Source organism: Microcaecilia unicolor, chromosome 1 (assembly GCF_901765095.1).
Source record: "Microcaecilia unicolor chromosome 1, aMicUni1.1, whole genome shotgun sequence".
NCBI lineage: Eukaryota > Metazoa > Chordata > Amphibia > Gymnophiona > Siphonopidae > Microcaecilia > Microcaecilia unicolor.
In genome coordinates, this window is record NC_044031.1 from 82,787,379 (window position 1) to 82,807,925 (window position 20,547).

The 20,547-nt window shown below is 41.6% G+C and overlaps 1 protein-coding gene across 1 annotated transcript in view; it reads right to left on the reverse strand.

The window, feature by feature from the left end:
• DIP2C (disco interacting protein 2 homolog C) overlaps nucleotides 1-20,547 on the reverse strand; it is a 763,198-nt gene that overhangs the window by 217,152 nt on the left and 525,499 nt on the right. Inside the window, 1 exon segment of the mRNA XM_030198809.1 lies at nucleotides 1,904-2,014. Coding sequence (XP_030054669.1) covers nucleotides 1,904-2,014 — 111 coding nt within the window.

The window sequence follows — 20,547 nt, forward strand, 5'->3', positions numbered from 1 at the left end:
GCTTGCAGTGCTACGTGATCAGTGAGTTGACAACACATATACAAGTAGGACTCTTCGTTTTGCATTCATTACTTGGGTAAGCATGAGGTTTTGTTTTTAGTATATTGTCATTGCATGATACTAATATATAAAAGTGCACATGCATTTAATATTAATTACCCTATTTCATTTTTTCTAACAACCATTTATACATCATATTTTAGCTGGCATATAAGTCCAAAATTATATATATACCTGGAATACACATAATATTTATATTTTCATATTTTTTGATTTATATTAGCAGAAGCCAAAAACTTTTTAAATCTTTTGAATATATGTATGCTGTTTTAATGGTTATTAAGCATATTTGAGCATATTGACCTCTGATCAGAAAATTAGTGCCTATTGTATTTTCATATCTCTATATGGATGTGCAAATATGTTTTTATTGGCATTATTTATATGTTATATGTTTTGATTTGTAGTGTATTTATTGACCCCTGATGCAGACGATTTTTAGCGTCGAAACACGGCCTGTGTCGGGTCGTTATCTCTGATATAATAAAGACTGTTGGACTCACGTCTCCAGTGGTGAATCGTCTATTAGTCTCTACTTTTGCCTTCTGTTATATGCCAATATATGCACATACTGCATAACTCGTGTGCTATAGATCACTTTATTGTCACATGCTGCGAGTGAGAGCGCTGTGCAGCTCTGGGGGGAGGAGAAGACATCTTGACTGGTAAGTTGAATACTGTCAGCAATACTACAACATGTTTGACTGCCAATATGGTTGGCATGGTGGAGACTTGACTACCAGTTTTAAAGCAAGGGTGGCTGGGGCCCGCACAGAGTTGTGAGTGCAGCTCTGGTCACCTTTTTTGGGCAGACTGGATGGACCGTGTGGGTCTCTATCTGCCTTCATTTATTGCATACATGTGTATAAACCAATATTCCATCTAAATACTATTCTGTAAATACCCATCTATATTGTAGAGTAGTGTTTCTCAAGTCCAGACCTGAAGTATCCCTTGCCAGTCAGGTTTTCAGGATATCCACAATGAATATGAATGAAAGAAATTTGCATATAATGGAGGAAGTGTCTGCATATCAAATTCATGCATATTCATTGTGGATATCCTGAAAACCTGACTGGCAAGGGATACTCCAGGTACGGACTTGGGAAACACTGTTGTAGAGTGTATATTCGCCAGGCTATCATTACCACGTTTAGGCGCTTGCAGTTATACCCACTCTACAGCTGGCATAAGCATGGGTGTCTAGATGTTAGGTACACCAATACTGGATTATGCTTGTATTCTGTAACAGAAATCAGCCGCCTTGGTTCCATTACAGAATAGGTTCCTACTGCACAGCCTCAGCGCCCCTAAGTGGAGGCACCCAGTTATAGAATTAACAACCCCCCTCCCCCAAAGTGTTTCTATATTCCTTATCAGAATGGGTCATACTTTACAGAAAGGTATTTGACTTGAAACTAAACACTGACAGACCAATAACCCAGAGCAGTCCAGAATGTTGCCACACAACCAGGTTTCTCAGGCTGGTCGGGGCTGGGGACCCTGCAGGGGCAACATTCACAGCCCCACAAAGAAAGAGAATTCCACTACAGTGACACCTACTCACAAACTCAAAAGAACACATATGCCAGGAGCCAAAGGAAACCAGCATCTATGCCTTGCAGGCAGATCTCCACTGCAATGGAGGTGGTGGGAAGGGGGGAATCCTCAAAGCTCAGGGCACTGTATTTCATCTGTGCCAGAAGTCCAAATGGAATAGGAGGAAACCTCTGGGTGAAAAAAGCAAATAAATATTCCGCAAAACACAACTGATACATAGGACTAGTATGCAGTAGTAAGCCAATACAATGATAATATGAAAAATCACATTTTCTTGCCTTACCTTCCTGGTAAGTGGCACTTCAATAGGAACAGGGACCACTTCTGCCAGCAGGCAGCCATAAAATGCTACCATAAAAGCCGCAGGATCATTATTAGGAAATACGAGTGCAACCTGAAAATAAATTAATATAATTAGCTTCTGAAAGGTTTGACACTGTTTTAGGAAAGACAAGTACAATGTGGAGTAACTCCAGGTGCTGTATTCTTCATTACTGGCCTTTTACTGAATTCAACAGTTGTTGCCATATAGCCATTTAGAGAAAGAGAAAATTAAAATAATTAAGAATTCAAAAATGTAATTTCTTGCCTGGGAAAACCAGATTAAATCAATTGCTTTGTAAGGCAATTGAGGAAATAACCACATTGGTCCCTCAAAGGAATGCCTTGATCATTGGCAATCATGAGGTTACCGAAGCTAAGTCTGAAATGGAAGGTCATGCCCCCTTCACTTGTACGTTATTCTCCTTTATAAGCTTCGTCCCTTTCCAACTAATTTCCTCCACTGCATGAAAATTCATTCAAAAACAATTGGCATTGCGGCTGTACTTTCCAGAGAACAAGTTAGCACTTAATTCTAAAAGAAAGCAGTCCAGAAAGCTGCTTTTGGCTCATACCATCACCAACCAATGAAGGCAGCCTTAATCAGCAAGGAAGAACAGGGGTGCAATAGCCTTCGAATATCCTCACACAAATAAAGCCTACTCCTGTAAACAAGTATCTAGGGGGATGATGCTGACAATGGTATTTTATTTGGCACCGAGTACCTTGCCTCATCCATGTGTGACTGTATAGCTCCAAAACAAACTATCAATAACCAGCAGCGACAGTCAAAACCTGCTATACAATACATTTCCTGGCATAGCAGGCACAACTCATCATTGCTATTTAGTTATATATTATTCTCAATATTGATATACCACGCAACAAACAATCTCTAATCAGTTTACAATGCACACAGCAGTCCTTTTACTAAGGTGCGCAAAACATGGCCTGCAGTAGTGTGGGTGTATGTATTTGGCATGAACAGGGCCAGTTTTTACTGCATCTGGGAAGAAGTGCTTTTTTCAATGGCCTGGGAAAAGGGCCTGTGGTACAACTGAAACCAGCGCATGACTATTTACAGCCTGAGCCCTTAACGCCACCCACTGATCTAGCGGTAAGGGCTCACTCGCTACGTGTGGTGACTGGTCGATGCGCGCCAACTGCTGACTAATGCCGGAAGCGAATAATTTGTCACGGCGTTATGGACGCGTGCCAAATCCAAAATTACCACCAGGGGGCAGGCTAGCCTGGCAGTAGTCTCATTTTGGCATGCGCTGCATGTGCGTAGAGCCTACCATGCCTTTGTAAAAGGGGCCCACAGTGAATTAGAATTCTCCTTATAGTGATACCTCTAGGATAGAACAATGTACAATTACACTTTGTAAAATAAGACTGTAATGCTCTGCACAAATACCTGCAACCTTTATTACAGGCAGCAAGTGTCCGATATGTTTTTCTCATGCTTTTCACAAAAGATAATAGCTGTTATACGAGTCCAATAATATAGGAACTATCACTACTGACCAGTCCAAAAACTAATGCTGTAATGGGGGCCTTTTACAAAACCACACTAGCGTTTTTAGCTTGCAGTAAAAATCAGCTGGTGTTAAAACGCTGAGAAGCCCATTATATTTCTATGGGTGTCTCAATATTTACCGTGAGCTAAAAATGTCAATGTGGCTTTATTCTAACCTTTATTTGCCAATGAATTAAACATTTAAATAAACGGAGGCCCTCAGAACAATAAATCACTCACACAGTATCCCCACTGGAAGACACTTAAAGGTGAAAATATTAATTTTGCTTTCATTGGGCCACCTTAGTGCACCATAACCAACATTTAAAATATAATGCCAGCCTTAATGGTGCTCCCTTGTGAATATCTCATCTTATAAACAAAACCTTAAAGTCTTCCTGAAAATTCAAAAAGCACCACTTATCTCATCTTTGCACTTCATTTTCCAAAAATTAAGTCACACTGACATTACTCTGCCATGTAGCCAAACTGATATGCTTGGCTATTTCCAGGTGCCCCTTCAATCTTCACAAACGCCCGACCATACGTTTCATTTTTTACAATTTTGTCAAGAACTCAGGTGACAACCTCTAAGCTTCAATGTTCTTCCAACTTCAAAGCTCTTGGCAGAAGTCATAATCAAAAATGCAATGCGGTTCTCACAAGCAAGATAAGTGGTCATTTTTTAATTTTCAAGAAGACTTTATTTGTTCATAAGATTTTGTTTATAAGTCTCAAAGGCTTTGCTGAATTCCAAGTACACCATGATGCCTCAATTTTCCATTAGCTTTCTCACCATCGAGGTCAGACTGACAGGACTGTAATTCACAACCTCCTCCTTACTTCCACTCTTGTGCAAAAGAACTACATTCACCCTTCTCCAGTCCTCCGGGACCACTCCAGTTTCTAAGGAAGCATTGAAGAGGGTGCTCAAGGACTCGGAGAAGTTCTGGCGGCTCCACTGACTGACCTCTTCAATGCTTCCTTAGAAGTAAGGAGGAGGTTGGGAATTACAGACCTGTCAGTCTGACCTCAGTGTTGAGTAAGCTAATGGAAACGCTACTAAAGCGGAGGATTGTGAGATTTCTCGAACTGAATGGAATGCGGGACCTGAGGCAGTATGGCTTCACTAGTGGCAGGTCGTGTCAGACGAATCTGACTGACTTCTTTGACTGGGTGACCGAACAGTTGGATGTGGGAGGAGTGCTTGATGTGGTGTACTTGGATTTCAGCAATGCCTTTGACAAGGTTCCGCACAGGCAACTGATAAATAAATTGAGTGCCCTCGGAGTAACTGATTGGGTTGAATGGAAGGAGACAGAGGGTTGTGGTAAATGGAACTTGCTCTGAAGAAAAGGATGTTGTCAGTGGAGTACTGCAGGGATCAGTCCTTGGGCCGGTTCTTTTTAACATCTTTGTGAGCGATATTGCGGAAGGGCTGTTTGGTAAGGTTTGTCTCTTTGCGGATAATACTGGACACCCTGGAGGGTGTGAATGACAAGAGGAAGAACCTAACGAAGCTGGAGGAATGGACTGATATTTGACAACTAAGATTTAATCCCCAAAAATGCAGGGTCATGCATTTGGGTCACAAGAATCCGAGGGAATGGTACAGTACAGGGGATGAAGTGCTTCAGTGTACGAAGGATGAGCGGGACTTGGGGGTGATTGTGTCCTATGACCTTAAAGCTTCCAAACAGGTAGAAAAAGCGACGGTCAAAGCCAGAAGGATGCTTGGGTGCATAAAAAGAGGGATGACCAGCAGGAAAAAGGAGGTGAAAGTGCCACTGTATAAGTCTCTGGTGAGGCCCCATTTAGAGAACTGTGTGCAGTTCTGGAGACTACACCTACAAAAAGATATAAACAGGATGGAGGGGTGGGAATATAGAGAGAAAGAAATAACATCAGGGATTGGTAGCATGGAATGTTGCTACGAATTGGATTTCTGCCAGGTACTATTTGTAACCTGGATTGGCCACGGTTGGAAGCAGGATGTTGGGCTAGATGGACCATTGGTCTGACCCAGTATGGCTATTCTTATGTCCTTATTATTCAGAGGGAAGATGGGACATGTGAGGCCAGTTAATGTTATACTAGCCGTTAAGCCCGTAACAACGGGCTAGTTTTTTGTTTTCCTATGCCCCCCCCCCCGTGTCCACCAACCCTGCTCTCTCCTCTGCCCTCCCCCCAGCGTGTTTCCCTCAGTTCCGCCCCCTCCTTCCCTCCCTGCTTCCTCCTCCTCCGATTTCCATGCCCATGTCCAAGCCCTCCTCCCTATTGGGCTGTACTGCTGGTGGAGGCGGGGCTTGGACTTCTACACTCTTAGCGTTCTGACTATACTGCGCATTTGCAGGTGAGTCGGTCACTTGCCGTTTATATGTTTGGTTTTAATATATAGTCAAATTTAAAAAACAGGGAAATATAATGTCCTTTAGTTTAACATCTGAAAACCAGCATGGATATCCAAATCCCAATTTTATAAAGAGAGGATATGGATTTCTAAAATTGAAGTATATGCTTATAGCATGAGAGCGTGGTTTGGGCTTATTTTGGGCGGGACTAGGAGGGGGCCAAATATGGACATCCAACTCCAATTTCAGATGTATGTTGTTATTTAGACTTGGTACTTGGAACATCCAGATTACAGAAAGGTACTCTGATTGAGTAGCTCTCCACTGGAAGGATTAAGGCAACCACTTCCTTAATCTTCCAATGGTTGCTGTCCCTCTTCCTCCCCCGAATATGAAACTGGCAAGGAACACCGGACTCTGTGACAGCTTTATGAACTATGGACGTTCATGGAACAATTTTTTTTTTAATTAAGAGACCTCCATGTGGAGTGAAAGAGTAGCCTAATGGCTAGAGTAGGGGGCTGAACCCTGTCAAATCCTACTTCAGCTCCTACTGTACCTGAATGTACACTGCTTCACTAGCCTTTGGCCTGAAAGCCTTAAAGCTACTGAAGTGGTGCACATTCAGGTACAGTAGGGCCTTTTTCTGTCCCTGGAGGGCTCACAACTGATGCAGCCCTTGGTGGGAAAAACACGGCCTGTGTCGGGCAATTTGTTTACATACGGTATCTTCAATAAAATCTTTCTGATGTTATATTGATCTGCTGGCTTCTTTTTCCATATTGCATTTTGCAGATCGTTTGCCTTGTTGTTTTTTGGGACCAATACATGAACGTCCATTTTTCATGTATTTTAGAACAGACTGCATGTTGGCAGATCCTGTTCTAATATACTAGCACCATCAACCACATACTGACATGGATGCCCTTATTTTGAGTTGGATGTCCTCTCTAAAATGCCACTTCAAGTGTCTAGTTCGGTTATGGCGCAGTGAAGCAGATATTTTGGCCTTTAATGAGGTTTGTATACCAGGTTAGATTGGAAAAATGGGGTTGATGGGGAGGTTGTTAATAACAGGGAATATTTGCACATAAAGAGGAAGCAGTGGGGTTTCTATGGAACTTTGGAAGGCTAAGTGCTTGAAAATATGCCTCAATGTTTCCTCTTTATGTGCAAATTTGTAGAAGGTGTTTGTAGGAGGTGGTGAAGGGATGCTAGTGGGACTGTAAAGTTGGTCTTTATGTTTGATCTATAGGTCACCAAGCACAAATCCAGAACACTTTGTCACTGAGTTGTATGCATTATTCTCTGTAGATTTGGAGAAGTAACTGAATGTGGGTGGTTTTAATATGCATGTTGAAGAATGCTGTGTTTCAAGTGGAGAAACGTTTGTTTTGTGGGCTTCTATCAGTGCATCTGACAAAGTGGACACTGGCCCTCGAAAGCCTATACCTCAATAGTTAGTTTATAAGGTGTCACCTGCCTCTATCTATATTGTTGCACCAACATTAATACAGATACTCCTTTTAAAGTTTTAGGGGTTCAACTATCACAGTGCCCAGATAGAGAGGTATGGGCAGTGTATTTTCCAGGAGAAAAATCAAGGTTCTACACAGATTAGTCTCCCAGCAATATAATATGGAGGATTTACCTAAGAGAGAACAAGATTGAAGATGGGAAATTTTCTCATACCTAAATGCAGAGGGACTGAAGGAAAAATAAATACAGATTAAGTTCATGTACTTTCCACTACTAGATCAGTTCTCAAGTTATCAGAGCCCACTCAATCAGTCAGGTTTTCAGGATATTCACAATATATATGCATATCAATTATCCTGGGTTCAACCGTTAAATTTCAATATAGTTACACTAATGATCAAAATCTAAAACACATAGTAACCATGGCAAAATATTACACATTTTTACGTTCTTTACTGTAAATAATAATCTTATAAATCACAGAGGGCCCTGTTTACTAAGCCAAGCTAGAGGCGCGTTAGCGTTTTGAGAACGCGCTAACCTTTAGTGCACAACATTCCTACGGGTGCCTACACAACACCTGCTAATTTTGTGCACGTACTAAAAACGCTAGCGCACCTTAAGTAAACAGGGCCCGTAGTCTCTTAAAATGTATACTTATATGGAACTATAACCCATACATTCATACCTCTTCTCCATGAGATAGATTAACACACTAAGAAGGTAGTGCATACAGATCTATCTCATGCATATTCACTGTGGATATCCTGAAAATCTGACTGGCTGGGTGTGCTCCAAGGACTGGTTGAGAATCTCAGCATCAGGGATCTCTGGCTCTTTAGATGGGTTACAGATTAATTTGGAGAGGATGTTGCCAATGTTAACACACATGGCAAACATTTATTTAGAGTAGGGCGGATTGCTAATCAGTCTGCAATGTGCGAGGGTATAGATTCTAATGAAGTAGTCATGCATGCCACCTTTGGATTTAGCAAGGAATTAGCAAGTTACCATCTGGTATCAAATTTACCCACATTAGGAGAAGGTGATAGAGGTGCATTTTGAGACACAAAGATGACTGTTTGGAAGTTAATGGCAATAATGCCATTTTAGATCCATGCCAATGCGGATTCCAGAGAGGTCACAACATAGAGACCTTATATAGTCTGTGCTGGATTCCTTACGCTGTCAGCTAGTTGGTGGATAGTCATCTTGCATCAGCATCTGACACACTGGACCAAAGCACACTGATTGGAAGAATGCAAGCAGTAGGAATAGGAGGGTTCATTTTGAAGGATGTGTCTTTTCTGAGAAATAGGAAACAACAGGTCTGAATGGAGGATACAGAACCCGAGGGAATGCCACAAGGATCATCTATCTAAGCAATATTGTTTAATCTCTATATGCAACCACTGAGTATGCTGCTGGATTTATAGGGGTTGCAACTGTAAATTGTATGTTGATGACCTACAATTGATACTGCCATGTAACTAGATGCCAGAGGCAATGGTAGAATCTTATTATTGGGAAAAAAAATCTGTGAATGGTTGAGTAATAATGGTTTAGTATTAAACTTGGAAGAAACCTGAGATGCTGAAGATTGGATGGTATTTCCCACAAAATGCATTCTGTCAGTGTCACTGAAGGAGTGCCAGTGTGGTTAGTAATGAATGCATGAAATCTCTTGTTAAATTTGGGTTTGCAACTAATGCTTAAGACCTAGGTTAAAGAAGAAAATGTTGTGGCCACGGCTTTTTTTCAAGTTGCACCTATAATGCGATGGTTGTGATATATCTGTTGATGATCTGGGGCACTATTACATCCTACTTATTACAGGGGCTGGACTACTACATAAAAATAGCCATACTGGGTCAGACTAATGGTCCATCTAGCCCAGTATCCTGCATCCAGCAGTGACCAATCAAGGTCACAAGTACCTGGCAGAAACCCAAACAGTAACAACATTCTATGCTACCAATCCCAGGGCAAGCAGTGGACCCCCCCCCCCCCACCAATGTCTATCTCAATAGCAGACTATGGACTTTTCCTCCAGGAACTTGTCCAAACCTTTTTTTAAACCCAGATATGCTAATCGCCATTACCACATCCTCTGCAATGAGTTCCAGAGCTTAACTAGTCTTTGAATGAAAAAATATTTCCTCCGATTTGTTTTAAAAGTATTTCCATGTAGTTGTAAAGAGCAGACTATCAAAAAACTCCAAACTGCCCAGAATACTGCCGCCAGACTTATATTTGGAAAAACTAAATATGAAAGTGCAAAACCCTTAAGAGAGAAACTTCACTGGCTCCCACTTAAGGAACGAATTGCGTTCAAGATCTGCATGATGGTACACAAAATCATTCACGCAGACGCCCCAACCTACATGCTCAAACTCGTAGACCTACCTACCAGAAACGCCACAAGATCATCCTGCAAATTCCTCAACCTGCACTTCCCCAGCTGTAAAGGACTAAAATACAAGCTGATGCATGGCACTACCTTCTCATACAGGAGCACGCAGTTATGGAATGCACTACCTACAGACTTGAAAACAATCAACGAAATAACTATCTTTCGCAAATCTCTGAAGACATACTTCTTTAACAAAGCCTACAATGACATCCAATAACCGGCAGCCTCACTAATATACCTCACCAACCCAATCAGTTATGAAAGCCCACCCTCTACAACTACCCTAATCACTCCCCTTCCTTCTTCTATCCTCCCTTACTTATACTATGCACAATTCTACTGTATCTGATATCCTGATATGACAATGTTAACATAATCATGTAAGCCACATTGAGCCTGCAAATAAATAGGAAAATGTGGGATACAAATGCAATAAAATAAATAAATACATTAATTAATTAATTCACGTTTACCTGCTCTACACCACTCAGCATTTTGTAGCTCATATTCCCCCTCAGCCGTCTCTTTTCCAAGGTGAAGAGCCCTAACCTCTTTAGCCTTTCCTCTAAACACGTTTGGGCTTCAGGGTTTTTGGGTTTTGGTTGTTTTGTAATGAAACACCTAGGTTTTGCAAATTCAATTATAAAAACACTGCAGATTGTAAACAAATGCCCTTGCAGTGCAGCAGAAGTCCATTTTATCTTGTGGGATGTCAGCTGATAAAAACGTGGGTGGGCAGAAGATCAAACAAAACGCCGTGGAGAGGCTAACCAAGAAATTGGGGGGAAGGGTTTAATGTAGAGATGTATAAACCTCACCCAGCTTTGTTCCTAAGAATGCCTCTGCTCATTGGCTGTAAAATTATGCAAGAAATGGCTACACCTTTCTCCCATGACTGCAACAGAACTATGAGTTAATTTATTATAGGTTGTAGAAAGACCTCAGCGGTGCAACTCAAAGCTTCAGGGTTTAGCTTCAAGAATCAGGCACTCAATTGGTCTTGTTATGTATTTCCACTTTAATGATTTCAAACAGCAAAATTGCATACAATCAAGGTAAATAAGGGAAAACTTAAGCTTTGTCAGCTCCAGACAAACAGTCCGACATGGCACATGTTTTACATGAAGCTGTTTCAAGGATATACTCCCATTAAAACTGCTTGCCCCTGAGCCAACAAAGCTGTTTTCCTTTATAGTTCTAAATTAAAACATTTACCTTGAATGTATGAAATTTTGCTGTTTGAAATAATATGGAAATACATCACAAGACCGATGACAAATTAAGTGCCTGATTCTTGAACCTAAAACCTGAAGCTTTGAGTTACACCGCTGAGGTCTTTCTACAACTTATAAAACACTAGTAAAAAAGGCCCATTTCTGGAATGAATGAAACGGGCGCTAGCAAGGTTTTCCTGGGAGTGTGTATGTTTGAGAGAGAGAGCCAGAGTGAATGTGCGGGTGTGTGACAGAGTGAGACTGTCTGTGTGACAGTGTGTGTGTAAGAATGAGAGTGTGTGACAGGGCCCCCTCCCCTGTTCCTAATGCCCCTCACCCCGTTCCCTCCCCTCCTTTTCCTCCTCCTTCCCACACTTTGGGTTCCTTAAGGCTTTCAAAAGTCTATGTACCCCCGTGGCCCTAACGCCCAGTATCCGGATACCCCACCGCTTTCCTCCTCACCCCTCCCCCAAGATGTAATACTTTCACGTCCTTCATTTTTTTTTTTTTAAAGTGTCCTATCTACCCTGTGTACAAATGCCCGGCATTCAGATTGTGTTCCTCTCGTAAATTTTAATTTCTTTCATTCATTCAGAACTTGCCCCCCCCCCCCCCCCCCCCCCCCCCGAACACTTTTGGTTCCTTCAGTCTTTTAAAACTGTCCTATGTACCCTGTGTGCTAATGGCCAGCATTGAGATTGTTTTCCTGTCCCAAATTTGCATGTCTTTCAGTCATTCACAACTCTTTCAGTAGTTCAGAACTCCCCCCTCCCCCCACTTAACACTTTAGGTTCCTTCAGTCTTTTAAAACTCTCCTATCAACCCTGTGTCCTAATAGCCAGCACTCAGATTGTTTTGCTTTGCCAAATTGTCTGTCACTGAGGTCAGTGCTTGCCTGCCTAGCAGACCACTTCCGGCAGGCACGGTCCCATGCACATCCTGTTGGAGGTGAGAATTATTAAATAGGATTTCAAGAGTAAAATAATAGTTTGGACTCTGGTATACTAAATATATGATATTTTATAAAGGTGACATAGGCACTATCCCCCAAATTCAATATATTGCGCCTTAATTTCTGCGTGGAAATAGAAGCATATTCTACAACAATGCATGTAACTTAATTGGTTAACTAGCTAATCAGCACTGTTAATTGGATGTTAACAATTACCAGCACAAGCTTGCATTAAGGTTTACATGCACAACTAAGTGTATTCTGTAATGTGATGTGTATAAACTCCAAGTCGCATAGTTGAAAAGGGGGTGTGGTTATGGGTGTGGAATGGGCGGATTGTGGGCATTTCGAAAATCTATGCGCAAATACACCCACTCTGCGCCTAATTTAGGCATCGGGATTTACACCAAGTTAAATATGGCCTAAATAGACGCGACGAGATGCTCCTGGCATATTCTATATATCACACAAAAATTTAAGCCAATTCTATAAAATCTAATGGACTTTTTTGCGTGGCTGAATTGTTGCCATCCTAAAATTCAATTTACCATCACCTTTTCCGAAAAGACTATTCATTTTCTAGACGTTGAAGTGACAAAAGAAACGAGTAGTTTTGTGACTAAAGTATATTCCAAACCCACTGACAGGAACACTATTTTAGAATATGGGAGTTGTCATCCTAGACATCTAAGAGATAGTTTGCCGTTTTCCCAGTTCCTTCGTTTGAGAAGAATTTGCACTTCCGACACAGATTTTGTCACTCAAACTACTAAGTTTTCCAATGAACTTTTATCACGAGGTTATCCCAAACCAGTTTTGAAACGAGCCTTTCGTCGAGCAAAATATAACAACAGAAGTTTATTATTGAAGAATAAAGAACATGATAATATCGACGAACTAACCATGACATGTGTGATGCGTTTTGTTCCCAGAAGTGAAAGATTAACAAAGATCATCAAACAACATTGGGACATCATGCGCACACATCCTCTATTCAAAGAGCTGGGAGTTAGGACAGCTTTTTCCCGGGCAAAGAATTTAAAAGAAATCTTGAGTCCTGCAATGTTACCAGTGACGAATGAAGGCGGGCAGTCTGAGAAACATGGTCATTTTACATGTAATAAAAAGAGTTGCAAAACATGTGAGCTAACCATTGAATCAGATATGTTTTGCCACAAGAATCATACACACAAACTACGTAGCTACAGCACCTGTCCGACGACACATATTGTATATTGCATTAGGCGCCCTTGTGACAAAATTTATATAGGTAAATCCAGCAGGTCACTTAATGCACGTATGACCGAACACAGATCTAGAATTACGGCAAGAAACCTAGGTGCTCCGTTAGTGCAACATTGCATTAATAAAGGTCACACAGTTGACATGCTTAAATGTCAAGTTATAGAGCATGTGACCTCACATCCGAGGGGAGGCGATCGCAACAGAAAATTTTCACAGCGTGAATCCTATTGGATTTTCAATTTAGGAACAATTGAACCAGGAGGTTTAAATACATACATGCATTGGGGGTGTTTTTTGTAAGGTTCCAGCTGAGAGCTTGTAGTTAATTTACTGTCTATGCTCACGCTATCAGCTATGTACAGGAAATACAAAGGAGTTCCGGTGCTGGCTTTTAAAAGAACGCCGCCGCCATTTTCCTGTTCATGTAGAGTGAGCACAAGGCATACCAGGAAGTTGAAACTGTAAGTCTCGAGCTTAGTTTTTCAGGAAGAATGTATTTAAAGATTACATATTAATTAATTTTTTGTTGTATATTGATGGTCTTGCAGGATTATCCCTTGACAAAGCAATCCAGCGAAACAGGTCTTGTCGGGATAACGAAGGTTCCTGGATGCTCCTCAATATATACACAAGACGCACAAGATAAGTGATTGTGATAGTCAAACAGTGGCGGTCTAAATAGATACCTTCCTACTGTTTTATAAGTGTGTGCCCTAAGTACTTTCCACACCAATATATATTTTCACAAAATTTGGATGGAGGGGTTGTCAATGATTAAAGACCGTTATGGCTGATAGACAAGAGCACTTTGTCACACACACAGCCAAATGATAATATATGAGACATCCCCAAGATTCAATTTGTATAGTACTGGGTGACACTCACTTTTCTACTTTCTATTTTTGTATATGTTTGCTGTGTTTTGAGAACATAACAAGTAGAACGCCTAACTTTTTGACAGTAATTCTATAAAATTTGGGCATACTTTATACAATACGCCTAGGTGTATTTTTTTTTACCATGTGACTGCCTCCATAATTTATAAAGTGTGTGCAACATTCTCCAGTCTACACCAGGTATCTGGATGGTTGAATAATAGGTCAGCCTCTGAATGAGATGCCACTAATGACTGACAAACAATTGCTTAGATAGCTGTATCATTAAGTATATAAAAAATAGGACAACAAATAGTTTTATAAAGAGGGTACAGAACAGCCTGTACGGGCAATGGTTTTCTCTGTAAATGATCACATTTCAAACACATTACAGTAGCAAAAAGAGATCATAAAATACTTCAACATTTCTTTGAAGATGCCATTAAGGTCCCTCGGTGTTACTCAATATTTTAGTGCAAACCAATATGATCTGTAGCAGAAGGACAGTAGGTTTAACAAGCTTTCAACATAGAAAATAAAAGACACCTTCCAGCTTATACTCAGAAAGACTAGAAGCCCAATCTTCATGCTACTGAATCTCAGGTAAAGATAAACATTTTATTTAACTATTTGCTTTATATGTATATCATTTGAATAAGGTTTCATGCAGTGAAGGATAAATTTGGATTCTTTTTTTTTAATTGAGTCTTATATGTAACTGCTAGTATCTTTTGTTTACTATATCTTTGGTATATTTTTCAGAGATGAGAAATTCTTCAACCCTACACCAGAAACTGCCTCACCTAATGAAGTAAACTAGAGTATAGCTTGGGAGATCTGAGATTTTCTTTATTATCAGTAATTATATTTATTCATAAGTTTAAAAAAATGTAGAAAATTCAAATACATTTTGACAGATTCATTTCTTTCTAACTGCAGGCTGCACTAAGAATCACAGCACTCCAAAAATAGCTCTCAAGCTCTAGAGGTACTCTGCATCACGTTGGATGTTGCTTAGTGATTTGAGTCCTGACAAAACACAAGCTGCATATGAATTATGCAATACTGTAGGATGCATGGATCCATGCTGACGATGAAGAGGCCAGAATGTGCAACAACCCATCAAAAGTGGCTCCTTAGGAAATTGGAAGACTGGGCATCCAAATGGCAGATGAAATTTAATGTGGACAAATGCAAAGTGATGTATATTGGAAAGAATAATCTTCTGCTCAGTGTGCGGCAGCGGCCAAAAAAAGCAAACAGGATGCTAGGAATTATTAGGAAAGGATGGTGAATAAGACCAACAATACTATAATAATGCCTCTGTATAGCTCCATGGTGCGACCACACCTTGAGTATTGTGTTCAGTTCTGGTCGACGTATCTTAAAAAAGATATAATGGAATTAGAAAAGGTTCAAAGAAGAGCGACCAAAGTAATAAAGGGGATGGAATTCCTCTCTTATGAGGAAAGGCTAAAGAGGTTAGGGCTCTTCAGCTTGGAAAAGAAATGGATGAAGGGAGATATAACTGAGGTCTACAAAATCCTGAGTGGTGTAGAATGAGTAGAAATAAATCAAACTTTCACTCGTTCCAAGACTAGGGAACACTCAAGAAAGTTACATGGAAATACCTTTAGAACATACAGGAGGAAATATTTTTTCACTCAACGAACAGTTAAGCTCTGGAACTCTGCCAGAGGATGTGGTAACAGTGGTTAGTGTATCTAGGTTTAAAAGAGGTTTGGACAAGTTCCCAAAGGAAAAGTCCATTGTCTGCTATTGAGATAGACATAGGGATGCTACTGTTTGCCCTGGGATTGGAAGCATAGAATGTTGCCAAATTTGGGTTTCTGCCAGATACTTGTGAGCTGGCTTGGCCACTGTTGGAAACAGGATACTGGGCTCTAAGATCACTCTAACCAATGTGATGTGGCAGATTTCCCACAGAAGACTCGTGAATTCCCCCACAGGACTCGTGAATAAGCTGAAAGGATTGAACTTAGGACCAAAAGTGGTGAAATGGATAAGAAACTGGTCGACCGACAGGTGGCAGAGGGTGGTGGTGGTAAATGGAATCTGCTCGGAGGAAAGGAAGGTGAGCAGTGGAGTTCCTCAGGGGTTGGTGCTGGGGCCTATTCTGTTTAATATAGTTGTGGGAGATATTGCTGAAGGGTTGGAAAGAAAGGTGTGCCTTATTGCGGATGACATGAAAATAGCCAATAGAGTGGATACCCTGGAGGGAGTAGAAACGATGAGAAGGGATCTCTGAACGTTAGAAGAATGGTCGAGGGTCTGGCAGTTAAAATTTAATGCCACGAAGTGTAGAGTGATATACTTGGGGTGCAGAAACCCAAAAGAGAGATACCGGATAGGAGGGGACAGATTAGTAAGCTTGACTCAGAAGAGAGACCTTGGGGTTTGGTGTCAGAGGATCTGAAGGTGAAGAAACAATGCGACAAGGCGACGGCAGTGGCCAGAAGGATGCTAGGCTGCGTAGAGAGGGGCATAACCAGCAGAAGAAAGGAGGTGTTGATTCCCCTCTACAAGTCGTTGGTGAGGCCCCACTTGGAGTATTGTGTTCAGTTTTGGAGGCCGTATCTTGCTAAAGATGTAAAAAGACTGGAAGCGGTGCAAAGAAAAGCTACGAAAATGGTATGGGATTTGCGTTGCAAACCATATGAGGAGAGACCTGCTGACCTGAACATGTATACCTTGGAGGAAAGAAGAAACAGGGGTGATATGATACAGACGTTCAAATATTTGAAAGGTATTAATCCGCAAACGAACCTTTTCCGGAGACAGGAAGGCGGCAGAACTAGAGGACATGAATTGAGGTTGAAGGGGGGGAAGACTCAGGACTGTCAGAAAATATTTTTTCATGGAGAGGGTGGTGGATATGTGGAATGCCCTCTCGCAGGAGGTGGTGGAGATAAAAATGTTAATGGAATTCAAACATGCGTGGGATAAACACAAAGGAATCCGGTTTAGAAGGAATGGTTCTGTGGAATCTTAGCAGAGATTGTGTGGCGACCCCGGTAATTAGAAACAAAACAGGAGCTGGGCAGACTTCTACAGTCTACGCCCTGATCATGACTGAATAGATAGGGATGGGCTGGAGTGTAAATTTTAAGGGGCTTCAATGTTAGCTTCAGAACTCAGTACAAGAACAGTACTGGGCAGACTTCTGCGGTCTGTGCCCTGAGAAAGGCAAGGACAAATCAAACTCGGGTATACATATAAAGTAACACATACCATGTAAAATGAGTTTTTCTTGTTGGGCAGACTGGATGGACCGTACAGGTCTTTATCTGCCGTCAATTACTATGTTACTATCTAACTTTTGCCCACATCACAACTTAAATTTAATGGTGACCCAAGTAAAATCACCATTACGAAACCACTCGAACTTCTTTGGGATTGCCACATGGAGACTGCTATACAGTAACTAGAAAAGAGTCATTATCCATATTCTAGCTCTCTTTCATCCTGCTCAGCTGCATAATTGATCAATGGCATTAGTGTGATGTTTTGGAGAGATACAGCAGAGTGTGTATTTAAAACAAAAATGCCTAAGAAAGAAAAAGTGGATGAAATGCCACAGACAAAAGGAACAGTATATCAATGCAGTAACCTGAAAATAAAAATGTACATCAGGGGCGGACAGTGGTCTGGGCCCTCGGGCATTGAGAGTGGTCTGGGCCGCCCGACTGACCACTGCCCAACGCCCTCCTACCGCTGCAGCCGACGCCCCCACCATCCTAGTTCTTTCCTACCCACTGCGCTGCTACTACTCCCCCCGTCCGCAGATGCAAATTTTAAAAACTGACATATTTTAAACACTATACTATAGGTTAACAAATACACATAAAACAACAAAATGGAAAATATGATACCAATTTATTAGATCAAATATATTTTCCAGTTAGCTTTCAGAGGCCAAAACCTCTTTCTTCAGGTCAGGACAGTATACTGCTATTAAGGTATTCTGTTTTGACATGAGAAAGGAGGGTTGGGTCTCCAAACATTAGTAAAAAATGTATTAAAATTAGTCCAATAAAGATATCATCTTATTTCCATTTTCTTTATTAACACAGCTACCACACTACTTTATACTAAACTAAAAATAAAATTCATTTTTCCTACCTTTGTAGTCTGGCAGTTTACTTTTTTCTAATTGTGTTGGTCCCAGTCTCGTTTCTTCCTTCCTCAATCTCTTCTTAACGCTTGCCAGTGCCTATTCCTCTCTCTCCCCCTCTTTCCGTCCAGCATCTGCCCCCTCTCCTCTCCCCTTTCCATCCAGCGTCTGCCCCCTCTCTCCCCCCTTTCCATCCAGCGTCTGCCCCCTCTCTCCCCTGTTCCATCCAGCATCTGACCCTTCTATCTCCTCACTTTCATCCAGTCTCTCCTCTTTTTCTCCCTCCTCCATCCAGCATCTGGCCCCTCTCTCTCTATTAGATTGCAAGCTCTTTGAGCAGGGACTGTCTTTCTTCTATGTTTGTGCAGCGCTGCATACGCCTTGTAGCGCTATAGAAATGCTAAATAGTAGTAGTAGTAGTCCTCACTTCCATCCACTCAGGACCCTCTCTCTCCCCAGTTCCATCCAACATCTGCATCCTCTCTCCCCCTTCTATCTGGCATATGTCCCTTCTCTCTCCCTCATCCAGTGTCTGTCCCTCCTCTCCCTCTTTCCATCTATCCCGTCTCTCCTTCTTACCCAGCATCTGTCCCATCTCTTCTCCCTTCCATTTGGCATCTCTTCCCCCTCCATACTCCATTCTCCATCCATCGTCTGTCCTTCCCCATCACCCAGTCACCCTGTACCTGGGATCCTCCTTATCCTTGCTCAATTTATATGTCCCCACTATCACCCCACCTAATCCCCATATCCCCACTCTTCCACCCTACCCTCACTTACAATCACACCCTCCCCCCTCCATCCAGTGTTGCAGTCTTTTTTTCAGCCCCACCCAACACCCAAACCCTCCCCCCCCCCCACCAGATACCCCTACTACCACTGGCACACCAAGACCAGGGCTATCCCCACTCCCACCCAATACCCCCCTGCCACGGACACCACTGCTGCTGCCCTGCTGCTGTTTCAGCAGTGGCGGTAAAAATAGAAAAAAAAGATTGCGGGGGCGGCACCGTTCTCTTCCCGCTCACAGCTGACCGGCTCTGCCCAGGAACAGGAAATTGTGAGAGGAAGGCAGGACTCGCAGCAGCGAACAGTTAAGAACACTGACAGAACACAGAAGCGAGACAAGTAAAAATGTTCCCAGCTTAAGTCCCCTGAGAAAGTGACAGCGAAACAAGCGCTTATTGGGACCAGCTGAGCTGAAAAGATAAGTGGAACAACACATGCTCTTGCTGAACTGTTAGTTGCTTGGGAAGATGAGGTCATAATAATATAGAAATATAGAAACAAAGGAAAAAAAGTAAAAACAGTAAGAAAAATATCTGTTTTTCACGTTTCAGTACACATAAAGGAAGGAGGGGTTTTGGGGGTATACATATAAAGTATTACATACCATCTTGTTGGGCAGACTGGATGGACCGTTCAGGTCTTTATCTGCCGTCATTTACTATGTTAGGTCTATGATTATTTACAATCACAAGAAAGGGATTGATATACTTCCAGATCGCTATTCAGTTATAGATCCCTGTGATTTATGAGACCTTTTCCTCCTACCAGGATATCTCTATATATTAGCCAGTAGGAAACAGATATTTATACAGTCTACATATCATGTAAGACAGAGATACATATTAACCACAGTTATTATACAATAAAGGTAAAGGATAAGCCCAGGCCAAATATATTCCGCGTATTAAAAAAGGAGGATGGAAGACCAAACGACAGCATGCGTGGTTAAAAAGTGAGGTGAAGAAAGCCATTAGAGCTAAAAGAAAATCCTTCAGAAAATGGAAGAAGGAACCGACTGAAAATAATAAGAAATAGCATAAGGAATGTCAAGTCAAATGCAAAGCGCTGATAAGGAAGGCTAAGAGGGACTTCGAAAAAAAGATTGCGTTGGAGGCAAAAACACATAGAAAAAACATTTTTTTTAGGTATATTAAAAGCAGGAAGCCGGGAAAAGAATCAGTTGGACCGCTAGATGACTGAGGAGTAAAAGAGGCGATCAGGGAAGACAAAGCCGTAGCGGAGAGATCAAATGAATTCTTTGCTTCGGTCTTCACCGAGGAAGATTTGGGTGGGATAACGGTGCCAGAAATGGTATTTGAAGCTGACGAGTCGGAGAAACTTCATGAACTCTCTATAGACCAAGAGGATGTAATGGGGCAGTTCTACAAACTGAAGAGTAGCAAATCTCCTGGACCGGATGGTATTCATCCCAGAGTACTGACAGAACTGAAAAATGAGCTTGCTGAGCTATTGTTAGTAATATGTAATTTATCCTTAAAATCGAGCGTGGTACTGGAAGATTGGAGGGTGGCCAATGTAATGCTGATTTTTAAAAGAGGTTCCAGAGGAGATCTGGGAAATTATAGACCGGTGAATCTGATGTCAGTGCCGAGCAAAATGGTAGAGACTATTAT